Here is a 17,363-nt window from a genome sequence, read left to right as displayed (position 1 = left end):
TATTAAAAATGTACAACCCTCTGACAAATTATTCACTTGACAGATTTGCTATTTGCCTTAATCACTAACCATTCAGCTCCACATTGTTTCAAATTGATAAAATTAGATGTTTCCCTCTGTCACGTATTTTCCTGTACGGCAGATAGCTTGGTATATCCTTTATCTTCTCTGCTTTTTACATTTCTAATTACACAGAATCATTTTCAAATAACAGTATGACACAAACAGTGCAAGGGAAACCTTCTTCAAAATGTTCATAGAATTGTATTTGCAGAGGTTCTTAAAAATGTCATTTCCATTTGAGGCCATAGGCTATGGCTAGGAGAATGTCTAAAGGAAAACACATTGAGCACAACTGTCTTGTTAATTGTGCAAAAGAACGCTTTGTGGACTACCTACCTAATTCTTTGTCCTCAATTTCTTAACTTTTCCATTCTTTATAGTTTTGAATCATCAGCATGTTTGCCATGAAATTGACATTACCTACAGGTCAAAATAGAAGCTGCCTGTCGACCAACAAACACACACAGTAATATTAGATTGAGAAATAATAATGAGGAAGTACAGAACCATGCCCACCGCACCCCCACATCCCCAAGTGAGTAGCATCTTGTGGTTGTGACCACCGAGCCTGAGACTTATCTCCATATCAGTGGGGTTGGATGGATCCACTTGTTCTCCCAATAGGGGGGTAATGGAGCTCCTCATTGAGCCAGACTGGCGACAGGCTGGTAGATGAGTAGCCAGGGCTTACATGCGCTAGCTCTCCTAGGGGAAGTCTCACTGGCAAACAAACACATCAGCCCTGTGCCAACGCTGAGGGAAGCAGGGTCTTTTTCTGTAATTTTTTTAACGTAGGTAGGGTCTTGAAATGTAGTTTGCTTTACAGTAGCTAGCACCAGGCTCATTTCTCATCTGTTTGCGAACCCATTTTAGTTTTATGACAGTTTAACCTTGCTTTACCTCTTGTTCTTTTTCTGTCTTTCTCTCTCATTCGCTCTCATTCTCTCTTTCTCTCACCACTGTACTTTGGGGAGAGTGGGGTAAGTTGAGCCATATTTACATTCAGCATCACTCCATCAAGGGAACAATAGTATTCTTTCAATAGTATTCTTCATAACAACAGTATTCTTTCTATATATTTCAGGATGTTGTGCATCCCTGGAAATCATCTGAATTCATGTAAACATTACAGTTTTGAAAACATAGCTTGTCTGATAAAAATGGTGTGGGGTACGTTGAGCCTTGGGACAGGGTATGTTAAGCCACCTACACATTTCTGTACTGAATTAAATATTACTGCTACCTTTTTCAATCCCTGTATATCTTTATTTCCAAAACACAACTGAACACAATCACATGAGCTTTTTTGTATTTTACTTATTTGAAGCATGTTTTAACACAGGCTTAAAACCTAACAAACAATTTGCACTTTAAAAAAAAAAGTTCCACATATGCCCGGCCCTGTTGTTACCCAATATCCCAGCGATAATGCCTTGCATTACGTCTGGGAAGAATACTCAACAATTTGCTCAACTTGTCATTGGCTAACATTTGTATTATATTAGCCCACACATCTACAAGGATGCACTTTCTTGCTAGTTTTAGGACCTCATATTGAAGCTTATTGAAACCCCAACTGATGTATAGAACAATGTTAAAATGATCTACTTTGGTTTAGATACATGCATCATGAAACCTCTAACAGTGGTTCCCAAACTTTTTATAGTCCTGTACCCCTTCAAACATTCAACCTCCAGCTGCGTACCCCCTCTAGCACCATGGTCAGCGCACTCTCAAGTGTTGTTTTTTGTCATCATTGTAAGCCTGAAACACACGCGCACACTCTACACAAAATATATTAAACAATGGAATGAGTGTGAGTTATTGTCACAACCCGGCTCGTGGGAAGTGACAAAAAGCTCTTATAGGACCAGGGCACAAATAATAATCATTCATTTTGCTCTTTGTTTTGCCATCTTACATATAAAACTTTATTTGTTCATCAAAAATTGTGAATAACTCACCACAGGCTAATGAGAAGGGTGTGCTTGAAAGGATGCACATAACTCTGCAATGTTGGGTTGTATTGGAGAGAGTCTCAGTCTTAAATAATTTTCCACAGTCTGTGCCTGTATTTAGTTTTCATGCTAGTGAGGGCTGAGAATCCACTCTCACATAGGTACGTGGTTGCAAAGGTCATGAGTGTCTTAACAGTGCGATTTGCCAAGGCAGGATACTCGCAGCCCTATCCAGAAATCTGTCAGTGGCTTCTGATTAAATTCACATTTCACAGAACTGCTCGTTGCAATTTCAATGAGGCTCTCTTGTTCAGATATTGGTAAGTGAACTGGAGGCAGGGCATGAAAGGGATAATGAATCCAGTTGTGTGTGTACCTGCGTAATTGCGCACCCAGCTCACTCCGGTGCTTCGCTATATCACATTTGACATTGTCCGTAAGCTTGAGTTCATTAGCACACAAAAAATCATACAATGATGGAAATGCAAACAGAGAAGAGCTCCAACTTCTTAATCATAGCCTCAATTTTGTCCCGCAGATTGAATATAGTTGCGGAGAGTACATGGAATCCTAGATTCAGATCTTTCAGGCGTGAAAAAACCACCCAGATAGGCCAGTCGTTTGAGAAACTCGTCATCGTGCAAGTGGTCAGACAAGTGAAAATGATGGTCAGTAAAGAAAACTTTAAGCTTGTCTCTCAATTTTAAAAAACTTCTCAAAACTTTGCCCCTTGATAACCAGCGCACTTCTGTATGTTGTAAAAGCATTACATGGTCACTGCCCATATCATTGCATAATGCAGAAAATACACAAGAGTTTGATGGCTTTTGCGCCATCAGTGCAGATACCAACACATCTTGACCACCAAAGTCCATTTGATATCATCTCCTGTTGTCCTGGTTTCCAATGGTTTTCAGAAGAGGATGTCTTCCTTAATTGACCCCCCATAAACGTAACGGACATTTTCCAGGAGCTGTGCCAGGCCCGCCATGTCTGTTGACTCATGTTGCTGTAACGCATAGAATTCACGACTTACTACTAATTCTCACTCAAAAAACGCCTGGGTCTTATTTTTCATATCGCCATGTTTCTTTTCTAAATGTCTGCGCATGAGTGAAGGTTTTATTGAGTTGTGAGATCATACTTTTGCACGTATAACACACTGTGGCTGAGGAAAGGCACTACTCCCAATATAATTGAACCCCAAATCAATGTAGTTCTCATCTTATTTGCACCTCTTCGAAGGTCCAACGTCCCTGTCTGTTGTTCGGTGCTTTCCCAGGTAATGGGGCAGTAGCTCTTCGGCTGCGTCAGATTCACAACTGTCAGTGTCCATGCTAGCTGGGCTAGCAACAAATGTAGAATTACTGATGCTAGCATTGGATGTGCTCGTGGAAGCAGAGCAACTTGTGTCGTCGACAGGTGCAGGTGTAGTACCACTGGTACTACCAGTGGAGCTGGTATGTGTCTCTATGGATGCAGGCTTTACATTTTTTTTTAACTATATATATCAATTTTAAAGCAAACAGAATGAGCAGCAGCTACGTCTGGCTACATATAGACCGTTAGTGGAATTTCTGCGAGAGAGTAACGGTTAATGTGATTGGATGTTAATTATTTGACTAGGCTACCTGTATTTGACATTGTGTTGTTGTTTCGCTGAACACTAGATGGTTTAATTTTATTTTTGGCAGTGAAACGAGGCTACTCAGGTGAGAAAAAAACATCACCCAAAATCTAAATGTCATGTTTGAAAATGTGAATCACATTTTTATTTCGCGCACCCCTGACATACCCCTGGGTAAATTCGACTACGTTTTTTGGAGTTAACTTGCTTACCACTTTTTCTATGTGGTTTATTCCTTCACAGACTCCATGAAATGACCTCTTCCTAAATATTTGGTCAATATTTGGCTTGATCAACTTACACCTTTTGCTCAACTTACCCCACTCTCCGCTACCCATGTGTGGGAGGCATCTTCATACTGGCTTCCGGTGATGCAACATAAAAGGCTGCTGAGGCTTTATTTAACTTTTTATTCACCCACAAACCATGTGACAAACGAGAAATAGGGGAGCTGTCAATGGCCTGATTGGTTATTTCATCATGTCCTTTAAGGTGATAGGCCACAGCCACACCACAACGCTTTGAGGCCCTGGTTTCGGTGTGGGTACCTCGGCTGCACGTGCTGTGTTCCTAACTGCTGTACAGCAAGGCCGTGTGGCTTGGTAGATGTTTTTAAGTGTGGTGCTCAGAGGTGTGCATACATTCTGAAACGTGTGCATGTGTGAATGTGGTGCTTGTACAGAGCCTTCGGAAAGTATTCAGATCCCTTGACATTTTGTTAGGTTACAGCCTTATTCTAAAATGTATTAAATTGTTTTCCCCCCTCATCAATCTACACACAATACCCCATAATGACAAAGCAAAAATAGGTTTTTAGTCATTTTTGCTTATTTATTAACAATAAAAAAATGGACACTTTACTCAGTACTTTGTTGATCTTTGGCAGCAATTGCAGCCTCAACTCTTTTTGGATATGATGCTACAAGCATGGCACACCTGTATTTGGGGAGTTTGTCCCATTCTTCTCTTCAGATCCTCTCAAGCTCTGTGGTTGGATGTGGAGTGTTGATGCAAAGCTAATTTTAGGTCTCTCCAGAGATGTTCGATTGAGTTCAAGTCTGGGCTCTGGTTTGGCCACTCAAGGACATGAGTTACCATTGGAGTTACCATTGGGTTCATATATAGCGGGAGCTTATATAAACAGGTGTGTGCCTTTCCAAAGCATGTCTAATCTATTGAATTTATCACAGGTGGACTCCAATCAGGTTGTAGAAACATATCAAGAATGATCAATGGAAACAGGATGCACCTGAGGTCAGTTTCGAGTCTCATATTAAAGGATCTGAATACTTATGTAAATAAGGTATTTCTGTTTTTCCTTTTTAATGCATTTGCAAAATGTTTTTGCTTTCTCATTATGGGGTATTGTGTGTAGATTACTATTGTGTGTAGGATTTTTTTTATTTAATCCATTTTAGAATAAGGCTGTAATGAAACAAATGTGGAAAAAGTCAAGGGGTCTGAATACTTTGTTTGCATCTGTGAGTGTGTAGTGTGTGTTCTCATGTATGTGTTTGTGTGTGTGTATACATTTGATTATGAATCCTCAATTCACAGTGACCTCTCTTTCCTGTTATTCATCCTAGCCCGAATAGCACAGGAGGTTGGTGAAACCTTAATTGGGGAGAATGGGCTGGTGGTAATGACTGGAGCGGAATAGGTGGAATTGTATCAAATACATAAAACATATGGTTTCCAGGTGTTTGATGACATTCCATTTGCTCCGTTCTGGCCATTATTATGAGCCGTTCTCCCCTCAGCAGCCTCCAGTAACGTATAGATTGCTCTAGTTTAGGCCAGCCAGCCACTACTATGAGGCTTGAGAGCTCTATGGTTCTCCACTAGTCTCCAGAGCCTTGGCTCTGTGCCAGTGTTCAGCCCCACTCTCTCTTGGGGGTTGAGGGGCATGGGGAGTGGCCGATAATGTCAGCTCATTAAGCTCCATTCTTCCTCGTGCAGCGTTGCACTGTATGGAACCACTGTTTGAGACCTATGTCATTACCCCTCCCCCTGCACGCATGTGGAGGGAAGGGTGGAGAGGGGAGGGTATTACGCAGATTGATATGTTCCTTTTGAAAATGCACTGCTTGTAACTCCTAAAGGGCCTCCCTCTTTTTTTCTCCCCTCCTGCTCTTCTCTCTCTTCTGTCTCTCTCACTCTTTCTTTCTCTCTCCCCCCTGTCTCTCTCACCACAGGCCCGGTACGGTGTGGGTGAACGAGGAATTCGGCTCCTCCACGGTACCCCACCCCCAGGCTCCAACCCAGCTGGGAAAAGACTGCCCACTGCTGGGGTGAGATATGGCTAAGGCCCCCCTAACCTTCCTCTATACTAAAGCCCCAGAGGGTGTTCCCCATGGATCGGTGCTGAGCCCCTTGAAGGTTGTGATCCACGAATTAACACTCTCTAGAATCTAGAATTAGCGCATTAGTGGTCCTCCGACATGCCAACAAGAAAACCCAGAGGCACTTGTACGAAGGGAATGTACACACACACACACACACACACACACACACACACACACACACACACACATCGACGAGTCTCTAAATAGGCGCGACTATAGTCTAGTAGTTAATGAAACCATCCCTTGTGTTTCCTCCATGGTAGTCTGTCGCTCCAAACGTCCAATCCCACATAATACACATCAACAACACTGCAGTCTTCAATAAGTCACACAAGGCGGCAACACAACAGTCTACCTTTTGACACGGAACCACGCAGGGGGGAAAAAAACAGCCAGAGATGTAAATAGACTGATACGTCTCCTTTGCTTGTAATGATTTATTTTTGTCACTGCCAGAACAGTCAAAACTTCAGCCGCACTTTTTTAAAACATTTTTTCATTTTCCTTTTCTCTTTCAAACATTCATATGGTGCAGGGAGGCAAGAGAGCAGTAGATTGCATTAAGATAACCAATTATATGCTAGAGGAAACCAGACTTTTTTTTCTTCCACTGCCGTTATCTGATGTTGCGGTGAGCAGAGGCAAAGGGCTGGGGTAATGTGACATTCACTCTGCCCTTTATCTCCCCATCGCTGTTTACCAGATTCAGTTAAAAGTGGGTTCTGCTCTGCATCCTCTCCCCCGCCAGAGAAACCCCACATACACACCCACACACACACGTGCAGACGCACGCGCACACACACTCACGCACACACATACACAAACTCCTTCCCCTCCCTGCTCCACGGCTACACTTTGCCATTACATTTTAATGTGTGTGTGGCTTTGTGTGTGTCTACAGTACAGTATACTCTTTGGTGTAGTTTGTGGGTGGATGGGTGAGGTAGACATAAACTATATATACAAAAGTATGTGGACACCCCTTCAAATTAGTGGATTCGGCTATTTCAGCCAGACCCATTGCTGACAGGTGTATAAAATCGAGCACACAGCCATGCATTCTCCATAGACAGACATTGGCAGTAGAAGGGCCTTACTGAAGAGCTCTGTGACTTTCAACATGGCACCATCATAGGATGCCACCTTTCTAACAAGTCAGTTTGTCACATTTCTGTACTGCTAGAGCTGCCCCGGTCAACTGTAAGTGCGAAGTGGAAATGTCTAGGACCAACAGCGGCTCAACCGCAAAGTGGTGGGCCACACAAGCTCACAGAACGGGACTGCTGTGTGCTGAAGAGCGTAGTGCGTTAGAATCATCTGTCCTCGGTTTCAACACTCACTACCGAGTTCCAAACTGCCTCTGGAAGCAACGTCAGCACAAGAATTGTTCATCTGGGTATGATATGGGTTTCCATGGCCGAACACCCTAAGATCACAAAGCACAATGCCAAGCATCGGCTGGAGTTGTGTAAAGCTCAACGCCCTTGGGCTCTGAAGCAGTGGAAATGCGTTCTCTGGAGTGATGAATCACGCTTCACTATCTTACAGATGAATCTGAGTTTGGAGGATGCCTGGAGAACACTACCTGCTCCAATGCATAGTTTCAACTGTAAAGTTTGGTGGAGGAGGAAAAATGGTCTGGGGCTGTTTTTCATGGTTGAGGCTAGGCCCCTTAGTAGTAGTGGAGGGAAACCTTAATGCTACAGTATACAATGACATTCTAGACGATTCTGTGCTTCCAACTTTGTGGCAAAAGTTTGGGGAAGGCCCTTTCCTGTTTCAGCATGACAATGCCCCTGTGCACAAAGCGAGGTCCATACAGAAATGGTTTGTCGAAATCATTGTGGAATAACTTGATTGGCCTGATCAGAGCCCTGACCTCAACTCCATAGAACACCTTTGGGATGAATTGGAACGCCGACTGCGAGCCAGGCCTTATCGTCCAACATCAGTGCCCGGCCTCACTAATGCTCTTGTGGCTGAATGGAAGCATGTCCCCGCAGAAATGTTCCAACATCTGGTGGAAAGACTTTTCAGAAGAGTGGAGGCTGTTATAGCAGCAAAGAGGGAACCAACTCCATATTAATTTCCATGATTTTGGAATGAGCTGTTCGATGTGCAAGTGTCCACATACTTTTGGTCATGTAGTGTAACTTTTGTTTGTTTGTGTGTGTGTTTGTGTGTGTGTTTGTGTGTGTGTGTGTGTCTGTGCGTGCCTCGGTGCCTGTGTTCAGTTCTTGTCTACCTCTCCACTTGTTACCCTATGTATGCTCATGTTTAGGTTTCTACCAGTGCACAGGTTAGCCTACACTACAATATATTTTCCCATTGAGACCACAGTCGCTTTTACAAGGGAGCACTGCATTTTACACTTTAAACATTTTTAGAATACAAGCAACAGTTAAAATACACAAAAATAAAAATAAAATAAAAAATTATATCAAGGAAAACATCAACATATCTCAGCTACCAGGTCCTCAGTCAATAGCCTAAACTGACTAAACGGCACCAGAACATCCAATTTCAGCAAATTGTACAGATTGTTCCAGCAGTGAGGCACATCAAAACTTAAAGCGCATCTACCCAATTCGGGGAAGTCCTGAGGAATCTCAAGAGTTAAACAACCCTGCGAAAGTGTTTTGTGACTCATGTCTTTATACTTCAACAACGAAGTGAGGTATGTTGAAAGCTTGTGCCATAGAGCTTTGTAAACAAAGAGGGAGTAATGAAGTTACCAACAGGACTAACCTTTTGATACAGGATGCAGAGATGTGTATTTAAACTGTCACCTGTGATAAAGCGAAGGGCTTTATGGTAGACGACATCCAAAAGTTTAAGAGTAGTCGCTGTTGTATTCCGATAAGTGGTGTTACAAATGTCAAGAACTGGCAGGAAATGTGACTGTACAATCTGCTGTGTCCTGCTATTTAGGGAGAGGCAAGACCTGTTTCTAAAAAAAGAAGCCCCCTTGAAATCTTAGCTTTTTAACCAAATCATATGGGCTTACAGTTTCACCTAATATCCCTTCTAAAGTGACTGGCTAATTGTAGTTGGCTCATTAATTTGATACGTTGCTGTTCATTTCTAAGGAAGTGTTTCCTCAGACACGGGTTAATAGGTGGGCTGTCAGAGGCCACAGTGAGAGGATGGGGGAAGACGGTGTGGGTGGTACACATTTTCCAGGGATGTGAGCAAGTTTTATATACATGTACCCATGCACACACACACGTGGGCTCTTTTACTCACATGCTCACACACTTTCTCTGATGTACACACACATCCTCGTCACACTGTCAAACCAACAGACACTCAAGTTCATTAAGAGGCACACACACAGATGCATGCACCCTCACACACGTAAGATACTTGCAAACATAAACATGTAGGCCAAGACTCACTGCGTGTAAACAGTATTTATTATGAAGCTATTTTACATTTCCTATCCCCTATTGTGGGTTGACTAGACCATGTTATACAAAAGACCAGGTCAATGACACTTTTGTTATACTATGGCAGTAGTTTTAAATTAGATTCCTATATATGCTTCAATCTTTTCTAGTACTGTGTTTGAGCATACTGTATGTTGCTCTACTATCGTCTTGGCATTGATTCTAAAACAAAGGCTATGTTGAGTTCAAACTCTATCTGTAAGTATTGTGAAATTATTATTTTTACATTGTAAGTGAGTTGAAAGTTAAGGTTGAGATTGGTCATAGTGGCCATATCAAATTGCGGTAAAATGGGTGAATGTCTAAAAAGGCGTCATGCCTATAGGGGGAACAGGGGCACGTGCCCTCTTCGATTAGTCCTGTTAAAAATAAATACATGCTTGCCCAGATACAGTGCATTCGGAAAAGTATTCAGACCCCTTAACTTTTTCACAAAACAATTACATTACAGCCTTATTCTAAAATGGATTTACTCATCAATCTACACATGATACCTCATAATGACAAAGCAAAACATGCATTTATAAATGTTATAAAAAACAGAAATACCTTATTTACATAAGTATTCAGTCCCTTTGCTACGAGACTCGAAATTGAGCTCAGGTGCAACCTGTTTCCATTGAGCATCCTTGAGATGTTTCTACAACTTGATTGGAGTCCACCTGTGGTAAATTCAATTGATTGGACATGATTTGGAAAGGCGTTCGCCTGCCTATATAAGGTCCCACAGTTGACAGTGCGTGTCAGAGCAAAAACCAAGCCATGAGGTCGAAGGAATTGTCTATAGAGCTAGGAGACAGGATTGTATCGAGGCACAGATCTGGGGAAGGGTACCAAAACATTTCTGCAGCATTGAAGGTTCCCAAGAACACAGTAGCCTCCATCATTCTTAAATGGGAGAAGTTTGGAACCACCAAGACTCTTCCTAGAGCTGGCTGCCTAACCAAACTGAGCAATCGGGGGAGAAGGGCCTTGTTCAGGGAGGTGACCAAGAACTCGATGGTCACTCTGACAGAGCTCCAGAGTTATTCTGTGGAGATGGGAGAATCTTCCAGAAAGACAACCATCTCTGCAGCACTCCACCAAGCAGGCCTTTATGGTAGAGTGGGTAGACGGAAGCCACTCCTCAGTAAAAGGCACATGACAGCCCACTTGGAGTTTGCCAAAAGGCACTTGAAGACTCTCACACCATGAGAAACAAGATTCTCTGGTCTGATGAAACCAAGATTCAACTCTTTGGTCTGAAAGCCAAGCGTCACGTCTGGAGGAAACCTGGCACCATCCCTACTGTGAAGCATGGTGGTGGCAGCATCATGTTGTGGGGATGTTTTACTGGGAGACTAGTCAGGATTGAGGGAAAGATGAACGGAGCAAAGTACAGAGAGATCCTTGATGAAAACCTACTCCAGAGCTCTCAGGAGCTCAGACTGGGGTGAAGGTTCACCTTACAACAGGACAACGGGCATAAACCCACTTCGGACCAACCCCCCAGTCATCCTCACGTACTTTGTGCCGCATCTGATTTTTGGGGTGCATGACGACCATGCTAAAAACTGATTCAATCTTTCTTTCAACTATTGACCTGTGAGCATTGCTTGATTGGGAGATTGTGCATCGACGTCAAGATTTTTATTCTATTGTATGCTCTCGCAGTGACAACAAGACCTTATTAAGCACCACCCCACCTACCCCATTCCACAAGTCCTTTCTCTTCAATCTCTCTTTCAATCTCTCTGTTGTTCAAACTCTGCTGTGTTCTAGTGGTTTGACTGCAACAGAAAGTGGAGGGATGGAAATAATCTCAGCTGGCTGCCATTTTCTTTTTTTACCACCCATACATATTTGCAGTGAAAAAAGGCCTCCATAGAGTGTCAAAAGTTGAATCCATCCTTCTTTTGCTCTTCATATTAGAATATATATATATTATAATAATAGCACTCTACTATGAATTAGGACTACATTGATTCCGGAACCAAATAAAAATACCAATGGAACATATTCTCTCTGACTCGCTATATTTATTGTTATAGAGTTGAATCTTGTTGTCTTTAAGTGTTTTGTAGCATTAGGCCTACCTTGCTTAATGGTATAAGTTAGGCTCTAAGGTAAGCTAATGAGACTGGCAAACAGGGGGTATTTCATAAACATTTGTAGTTGGATTCATTCAGGTGTAATGCCACAGAGTTTGACACTCACCCGTCTAGCTCGTGTGTACTGCTAGCTGTAGAGATGATCATATCTGTAATAAAGATCTGTGTACTATGTATAGATAAAGACATATTTGCATCTGCAGATGAATTATGTGGTAGAGAGGGAGAAAACAAAAGGTGGATGTGAGGCACTAGTGGTGGCAGTTAACTAGCACTGCTGCAGCAGCTCTGTCTGTGTAGTTGGGATCAAGCAGTCAGAACCAGGAAGAGGCCCTGTTTCCCCTTATCTAACGACAACAGAGCACATGTTGCCATGGCCACAGGCTGCTCTCTTTATGGGTGTGTGTGTGTGTGTGTGTGTGTGTGTGTGTGTGTTCCATGTCCATTGTTTGCTCCGGGTGTGTTAAAACATCAAGATTGTCACTGTGGTAGACACACTTTTCTCTCCTTGTCGCCATTATAACTCTGAGAAACATTTTTCTTGTTCTCATTCTCTTCTTTCTTTCTTTCTTTCTTTCTTTCTTTCTTTCTTTCTTTCTTTCTTTCTTTCTTTCTTTCTTTCTTTCTTTCTTTCTTTGTGACAGGATGGGCCCTCACAAAATTCAGTCACACATTGTTTCAGGAAATGTTGAGGTTGAGGTTGGCGAGGACCTTGTTCAGTTAATTGCACAGAAAGAAAAAGGGAGAAGGGGGAGATGGAGAAGTAGGGTGCTCAAACAGACATGCATATTGCATGAGTCCCTCTACTGCACCCCTTTCTTCACAGAATGGCTGAGCAGTGCTTGTTAATTCCGCTTGGTGAGATAATAATTTTTAGTGAGAGTTAGTGTACTGTACTGGCAAAAGCTTCTAAAGTCACAAGCATCATACACTTTCTCTTAATAGATTATCTTAGAAATTGACAAAAAATAAATCGTTTTCAAAAGTTTTTCTTTCTACCATGGTACACGGTGAAATGCAGCCACCAATGTGTATGGGTCCGTGACCACTTCCCCTGGGATTGAGATATCACTTTACTTAAAGGCCCAGTGCAGTCAAAAACATGATTTCCATGTGTTTTATATATGTTTCTACACTACGAGCAGGGTTGGAAATTAACACCCACCACCCGCCAAATACAGGTAGATTTTGTCATTGGTAAGAATGTCTATTTCACCAGCCACGTTGGCGGGGGGTTACCCAGAGCATTTGGGAACCGTTTTTTTTTTTTATCCAAAGGCCACATGGAGAAGTTGGTCGAAATGACAAGGAAAGCTACTAAAATGTGACTTTGTTCTCGTGTTTCTTGGCCAGTTATATAATTTTGTTCACACGCTATGTGATTTTTTTCATCACAGACAAGTGATTTCCCAAGTTACCATGGTAACGATCTGTTCCTTAAAGGGGCAGCTGAACTTTTTTGTCTCACCAAATGATTGCGCTTGATTGAGAATGGATCATGGATATTCATGAACTTTTTGTAATTTCTTATCATTAAAATACTTAAATACATTAATTGTTTCCTTAGATTTATTTGTGTGCTTCTAAATTTCTGCTTAGGAGAACATCATGTACACCATAGAGTCCTGAACTATAATTGAGCGATAAGGCCTGAGGGGGTGTGGTATATGGCCAATACACCACAGCTAAGGGCTGTTCTTACGCATGACGCAATGCAGAGGGCTTGGCGATATTGCCCTTTGCCGTGTTAAAGTATATTGGCCATATACCACACACCCAACATAATTAGAAGAGTAAAAAGTACTTTTTTGTCATACATGGTAATGTAAAATTAGCATTTTTTTGTGATCCAATTCGTAATATACGTTATCATAATTTGGTTTTAATTCAGAGAGAATAGCAAAAGTATCTAGATCCTCTATGAGGCGGTGGAGAGACTAATTGTGGTTTTAAAAGAAAACATGAATCATCAGCGTACATTTCTAATCACTTAATATTATTGTTTGATCTAATCTTAACAGCTAACATTTCGATGGCAATAATAAATAGATATGCCGATAGTGGACAACCTTGTTTTACTCCTCTAGAGAGTTGAACACTTTCTGAGATGTAGCCAATATTTACTATTTTAAACCTAGGGTTACTATACATAACTTTAACCCATTTTATAAGAGATTCCCCAAAATTGAAATATTCTAGGCATTTATATATAAACTCCAGTCGTACTTTATCAAAAGCCTTTTCAAAATCAGCTATGAAAACCAGGCCTGGTGTCCCCGATATTTCATAGTATTCTATTGTTTCCAGTACTTGTCTTATATTATCTCCAATGTATCGTCCATGTAAAAAACCTGTCTGATTAGGATGAATAATATCTGACAATACTTTTTTAATTCTATGCGCTAGGATTTTTGCATCACAACACTGAAGTGTAAGAGGTCTCCAATGTTTTAAATGGACTGGATCTTTATATATACCACTTGGGTCCTATTTCAGTAATAATGATATCAGACCTTCTTGTTGCGTGTCTGATAATCTACCATTTCTATAGGAGTGGTTAAAACATGCTAATAATGGTCCTTTGAGTATATCAAAGAAAGTTTTGTATACTTCCACTGGTATGCCATCCAATTGCATCAAGCAGTTCCTCCTCTGTAATTTGGCCTTCACATGAGTCTTTCTGTACAGATGTTAATTTTACAATATTATTAGGACAAAAATCCATACGATTAGTTTCAGTTAGTGGAGATGGAGGAGCCTGAAACAAAAACATATTCTTAAAGTACTTTACTTCCTCTTTCAAAATATATTTTGTTGAATCATGCGTGACTCCATCATTTGTAACATGTTTTAATACATTTTTTTAGGTAGCATTTCTATATTGAAGATTGAAAAATAATTTGGTGCATATTTCCCCATATTCCATCCAGTTCGCTTTATTTTTATAATCTATTACACTGGATCTTTCTTGAATAGGTTCCTCCATTTCGTTTTAGTTTTTCCTCTAACTTATTCTGTGCCTCTATGGTACCGTTTTATTGCTATCTAACTGTACTGTTTCCTTCAATTTTCTTTGTTTAATATGGACTCTTGATCTACAGTGCCTTGCGAAAGTATTCGGCCCCCTTGAACTTTGCGACCTTTTGCCACATTTCAGGCTTCAAACATAAAGATATAAAACTGTATTTTTTGTGACGAATCAACAACAAGTGGGACACAATCATGAAGTGGAACGACATTTATTGGATATTTCAAACTTTTTTAACAAATCAAAAACTGAAAAATTGGGCGTGCAAAATTATTCAGCCCCCTTAAGTTAATACTTTGTAGCGCCACCTTTTGCTGCGATTACAGCTGTAAGTCGCTTGGGGTATGTCTCTATCAGTTTTGCACATCGAGAGACTGAAATTATTTCCCAATCCTCCTTGCAAAACAGCTCGAGCTCAGTGAGGTTGGATGGAGAGCATTTGTGAACAGCAGTTTTCAGTTCTTTCCACATATTCTCGATTGGATTCAGGTCTGGACTTTGACTTGGCCATTCTAACACCTGGATATGTTTATTTTTGAACCATTCCATTGTAGATTTTGCTTTATGTTTTGGATCATTGTCTTGTTGGAAGACAAATCTCCATCCCAGTCTCAGGTCTTTTGCAGACTCCATCAGGTTTTCTTCCAGAATGGTCCTGTATTTGGCTCCATCCATCTTCCCATCAATTTTAACCATCTTCCCTGTCCCTGCTGAAGAAAAGCAGGCCCAAACCATGATGCTGCCACCACCATGTTTGACAGTGGGGATGGTGTGTTCAGCTGTGTTGCTTATAAGCCAAACATAACGTTTTGCATTGTTGCCAAAAAGTTCAATTTTGGTTTCATCTGACCAGAGCACCTTCTTCCACATGTTTGGTGTGTCTCCCAGGTGGCTTGTGGCAAACTTTAAACGACACTTTTTATGGATATCTTTAAGAAATGGCTTTCTTCTTGCCACTCTTCCATAAAGGCCAGATTTGTGCAATATACGACTGATTGTTGTCCTATGGACAGAGTCTCCCACCTCAGCTGTAGATCTCTGCAGTTCATCCAGAGTGATCATGGGCCTCTTGGCTGCATCTCTGATCAGTCTTCTCCTTGTATGAGCTGAAAGTTTAGAGGGACGGCCAGGTCTTGGTAGATTTGCAGTGGTCTGATACTCCTTCCATTTCAATATTATCGCTTGCACAGTGCTCCTTGGGACGTTTAAAGCTTGGGAAATCTTTTTGTATCCAAATCCGGCTTTAAACTTCTTCACAACAGTATCTCGGACCTGCCTGGTGTGTTCCTTGTTCTTCATGATGCTCTCTGCGCTTTTAACGGACCTCTGAGACTATCACAGTGCAGGTGCATTTATACGGAGACTTGATTACACACAGGTGGATTGTATTTATCATCATTAGTCATTTAGGTCAACATTGGATCATTCAGAGATCCTCACTGAACTTCTGGAGAGAGTTTGCTGCACTGAAAGTAAAGGGGCTGAATAATTTTGCACGCCCAATTTTTCAGTTTTTGATTTGTTAAAAAAGTTTGAAATATCCAATAAATGTCGTTCCACTTCATGATTGTGTCCCACTTGTTGTTGATTCTTCACAAAAAAATACAGTTTTATATCTTTATGTTTGAAGCCTGAAATGTGGCAAAAGGTCGCAAAGTTCAAGGGGGCGAATACTTTCGCAAGGCACTGTAAATTGCTTTTGTTTTATAGATGAGTACTGATTTGCATGGCCTCTAAAGGCACATTTAAAAGTGTCCCATACAATAAGGGGATCTGCTATGTTATGTCTGAAAAAGTCAGTTACAAATTCTTCTGTCCTAGTTCTAAACAATTTATCATCTAGTAGGCTTTGATTCCATTTCCAATATCCTCGCCCACGTGGAAATGTAAGAGTAATATATATGCCAATTATGTGATGATCCATCCACATTCTGTCCCCTATCAACACTTTTTAAATTTTTGGTGCCAGAGAGAATGGCATAAGAAAGTAGTCAAGACGACTAGCTTGATTAAGCCTCCACCATGTATATTTCACTAGGTCAGGGTATTTAAGTCTCCATATATCCACTAATTCCAATATATCCATGACATTCATGATTTCCTTAAGTGCCCGAGGGTGATAGTTTGTAGTGTGATTTCCTTTCCGGTCCATAGAGGTTTTTAAGACAGTATTAAAATCTCCCACCATAATAATAGAGTCTAGTGTTGCTTGTAGAGTTGATAAATTCTTATAAATATTTTCAAAGAAGCTTGGATCATCATTATTCGGACCGTATAGGTTAATAAGCCATATCTGTTTATTGTCCAATAACATACACTGCTCAAAAAAATAAAGGGAGCACTTAAACCACACAATGTAACTCCAAGTCAATCACACTTCTGTGAAATCAAACTGTCCACTTAGTAAGCAACACTGATTGACAATCAATTTCACATGCTGTTGTGCAAATGGAATAGACAACAGGTGGAAATTATAGGCAATTAACAAGACACCCCCAATAAAGGAGTGGTTCTGCAGGTGGTGACCACAGACCACTTCTCAGTTCCTATGCTTCCTGGCTGATGTTTTGGTCACTTTTGGATGCTGGCGGTGCTTTCACTCTAGTGGTAGCATGAGACGGAGTCTACAACCCACACAAGTGGCTCAGGTAGTGCAGCTCATCCAGGATGGCACCTCAATGCGAGCTGTGGCAAGAAGGTTTGCTGTGTCTGTCAACATAGTGTCCAGAGCATGGAGGCGCTACCAGGAGACAGGCCGGTACATCAGGAGACGTGGAGGAGGCCGTAGGAGGGCAACAACCCA

At 41.3% G+C, this 17,363-nt stretch overlaps 1 protein-coding gene across 3 annotated transcripts in view; it reads left to right on the top strand.

Moving 5' to 3' along the window:
* The window catches only part of LOC110491825 (TOX high mobility group box family member 2), a 120,318-nt gene that overhangs the window by 44,011 nt on the left and 58,944 nt on the right, over positions 1–17,363 (top strand). For 2 of the 3 annotated variants that reach the window (XM_021565614.3, XM_021565616.3), the window contains one exon: positions 5,844–5,939. In XM_021565614.3, coding sequence (XP_021421289.1) covers positions 5,844–5,939 — 96 coding nt within the window. Of the gene's footprint in view, positions 1–5,843; positions 6,028–17,363 lie in introns of all 3 variants that reach the window. The other variant, XM_090202569.1, reaches the window with a different exon arrangement.

Source organism: Oncorhynchus mykiss, chromosome 16 (assembly GCF_057628025.1).
Source record: "Oncorhynchus mykiss isolate SJ-2025 chromosome 16, ASM5762802v1, whole genome shotgun sequence".
NCBI classification, from domain to species: Eukaryota; Metazoa; Chordata; class Actinopteri; order Salmoniformes; family Salmonidae; genus Oncorhynchus; species Oncorhynchus mykiss.
The sequence above is the reverse complement of the archived record's forward strand: the minus strand, read 5'-3'. Positions and strand labels throughout refer to the sequence as shown.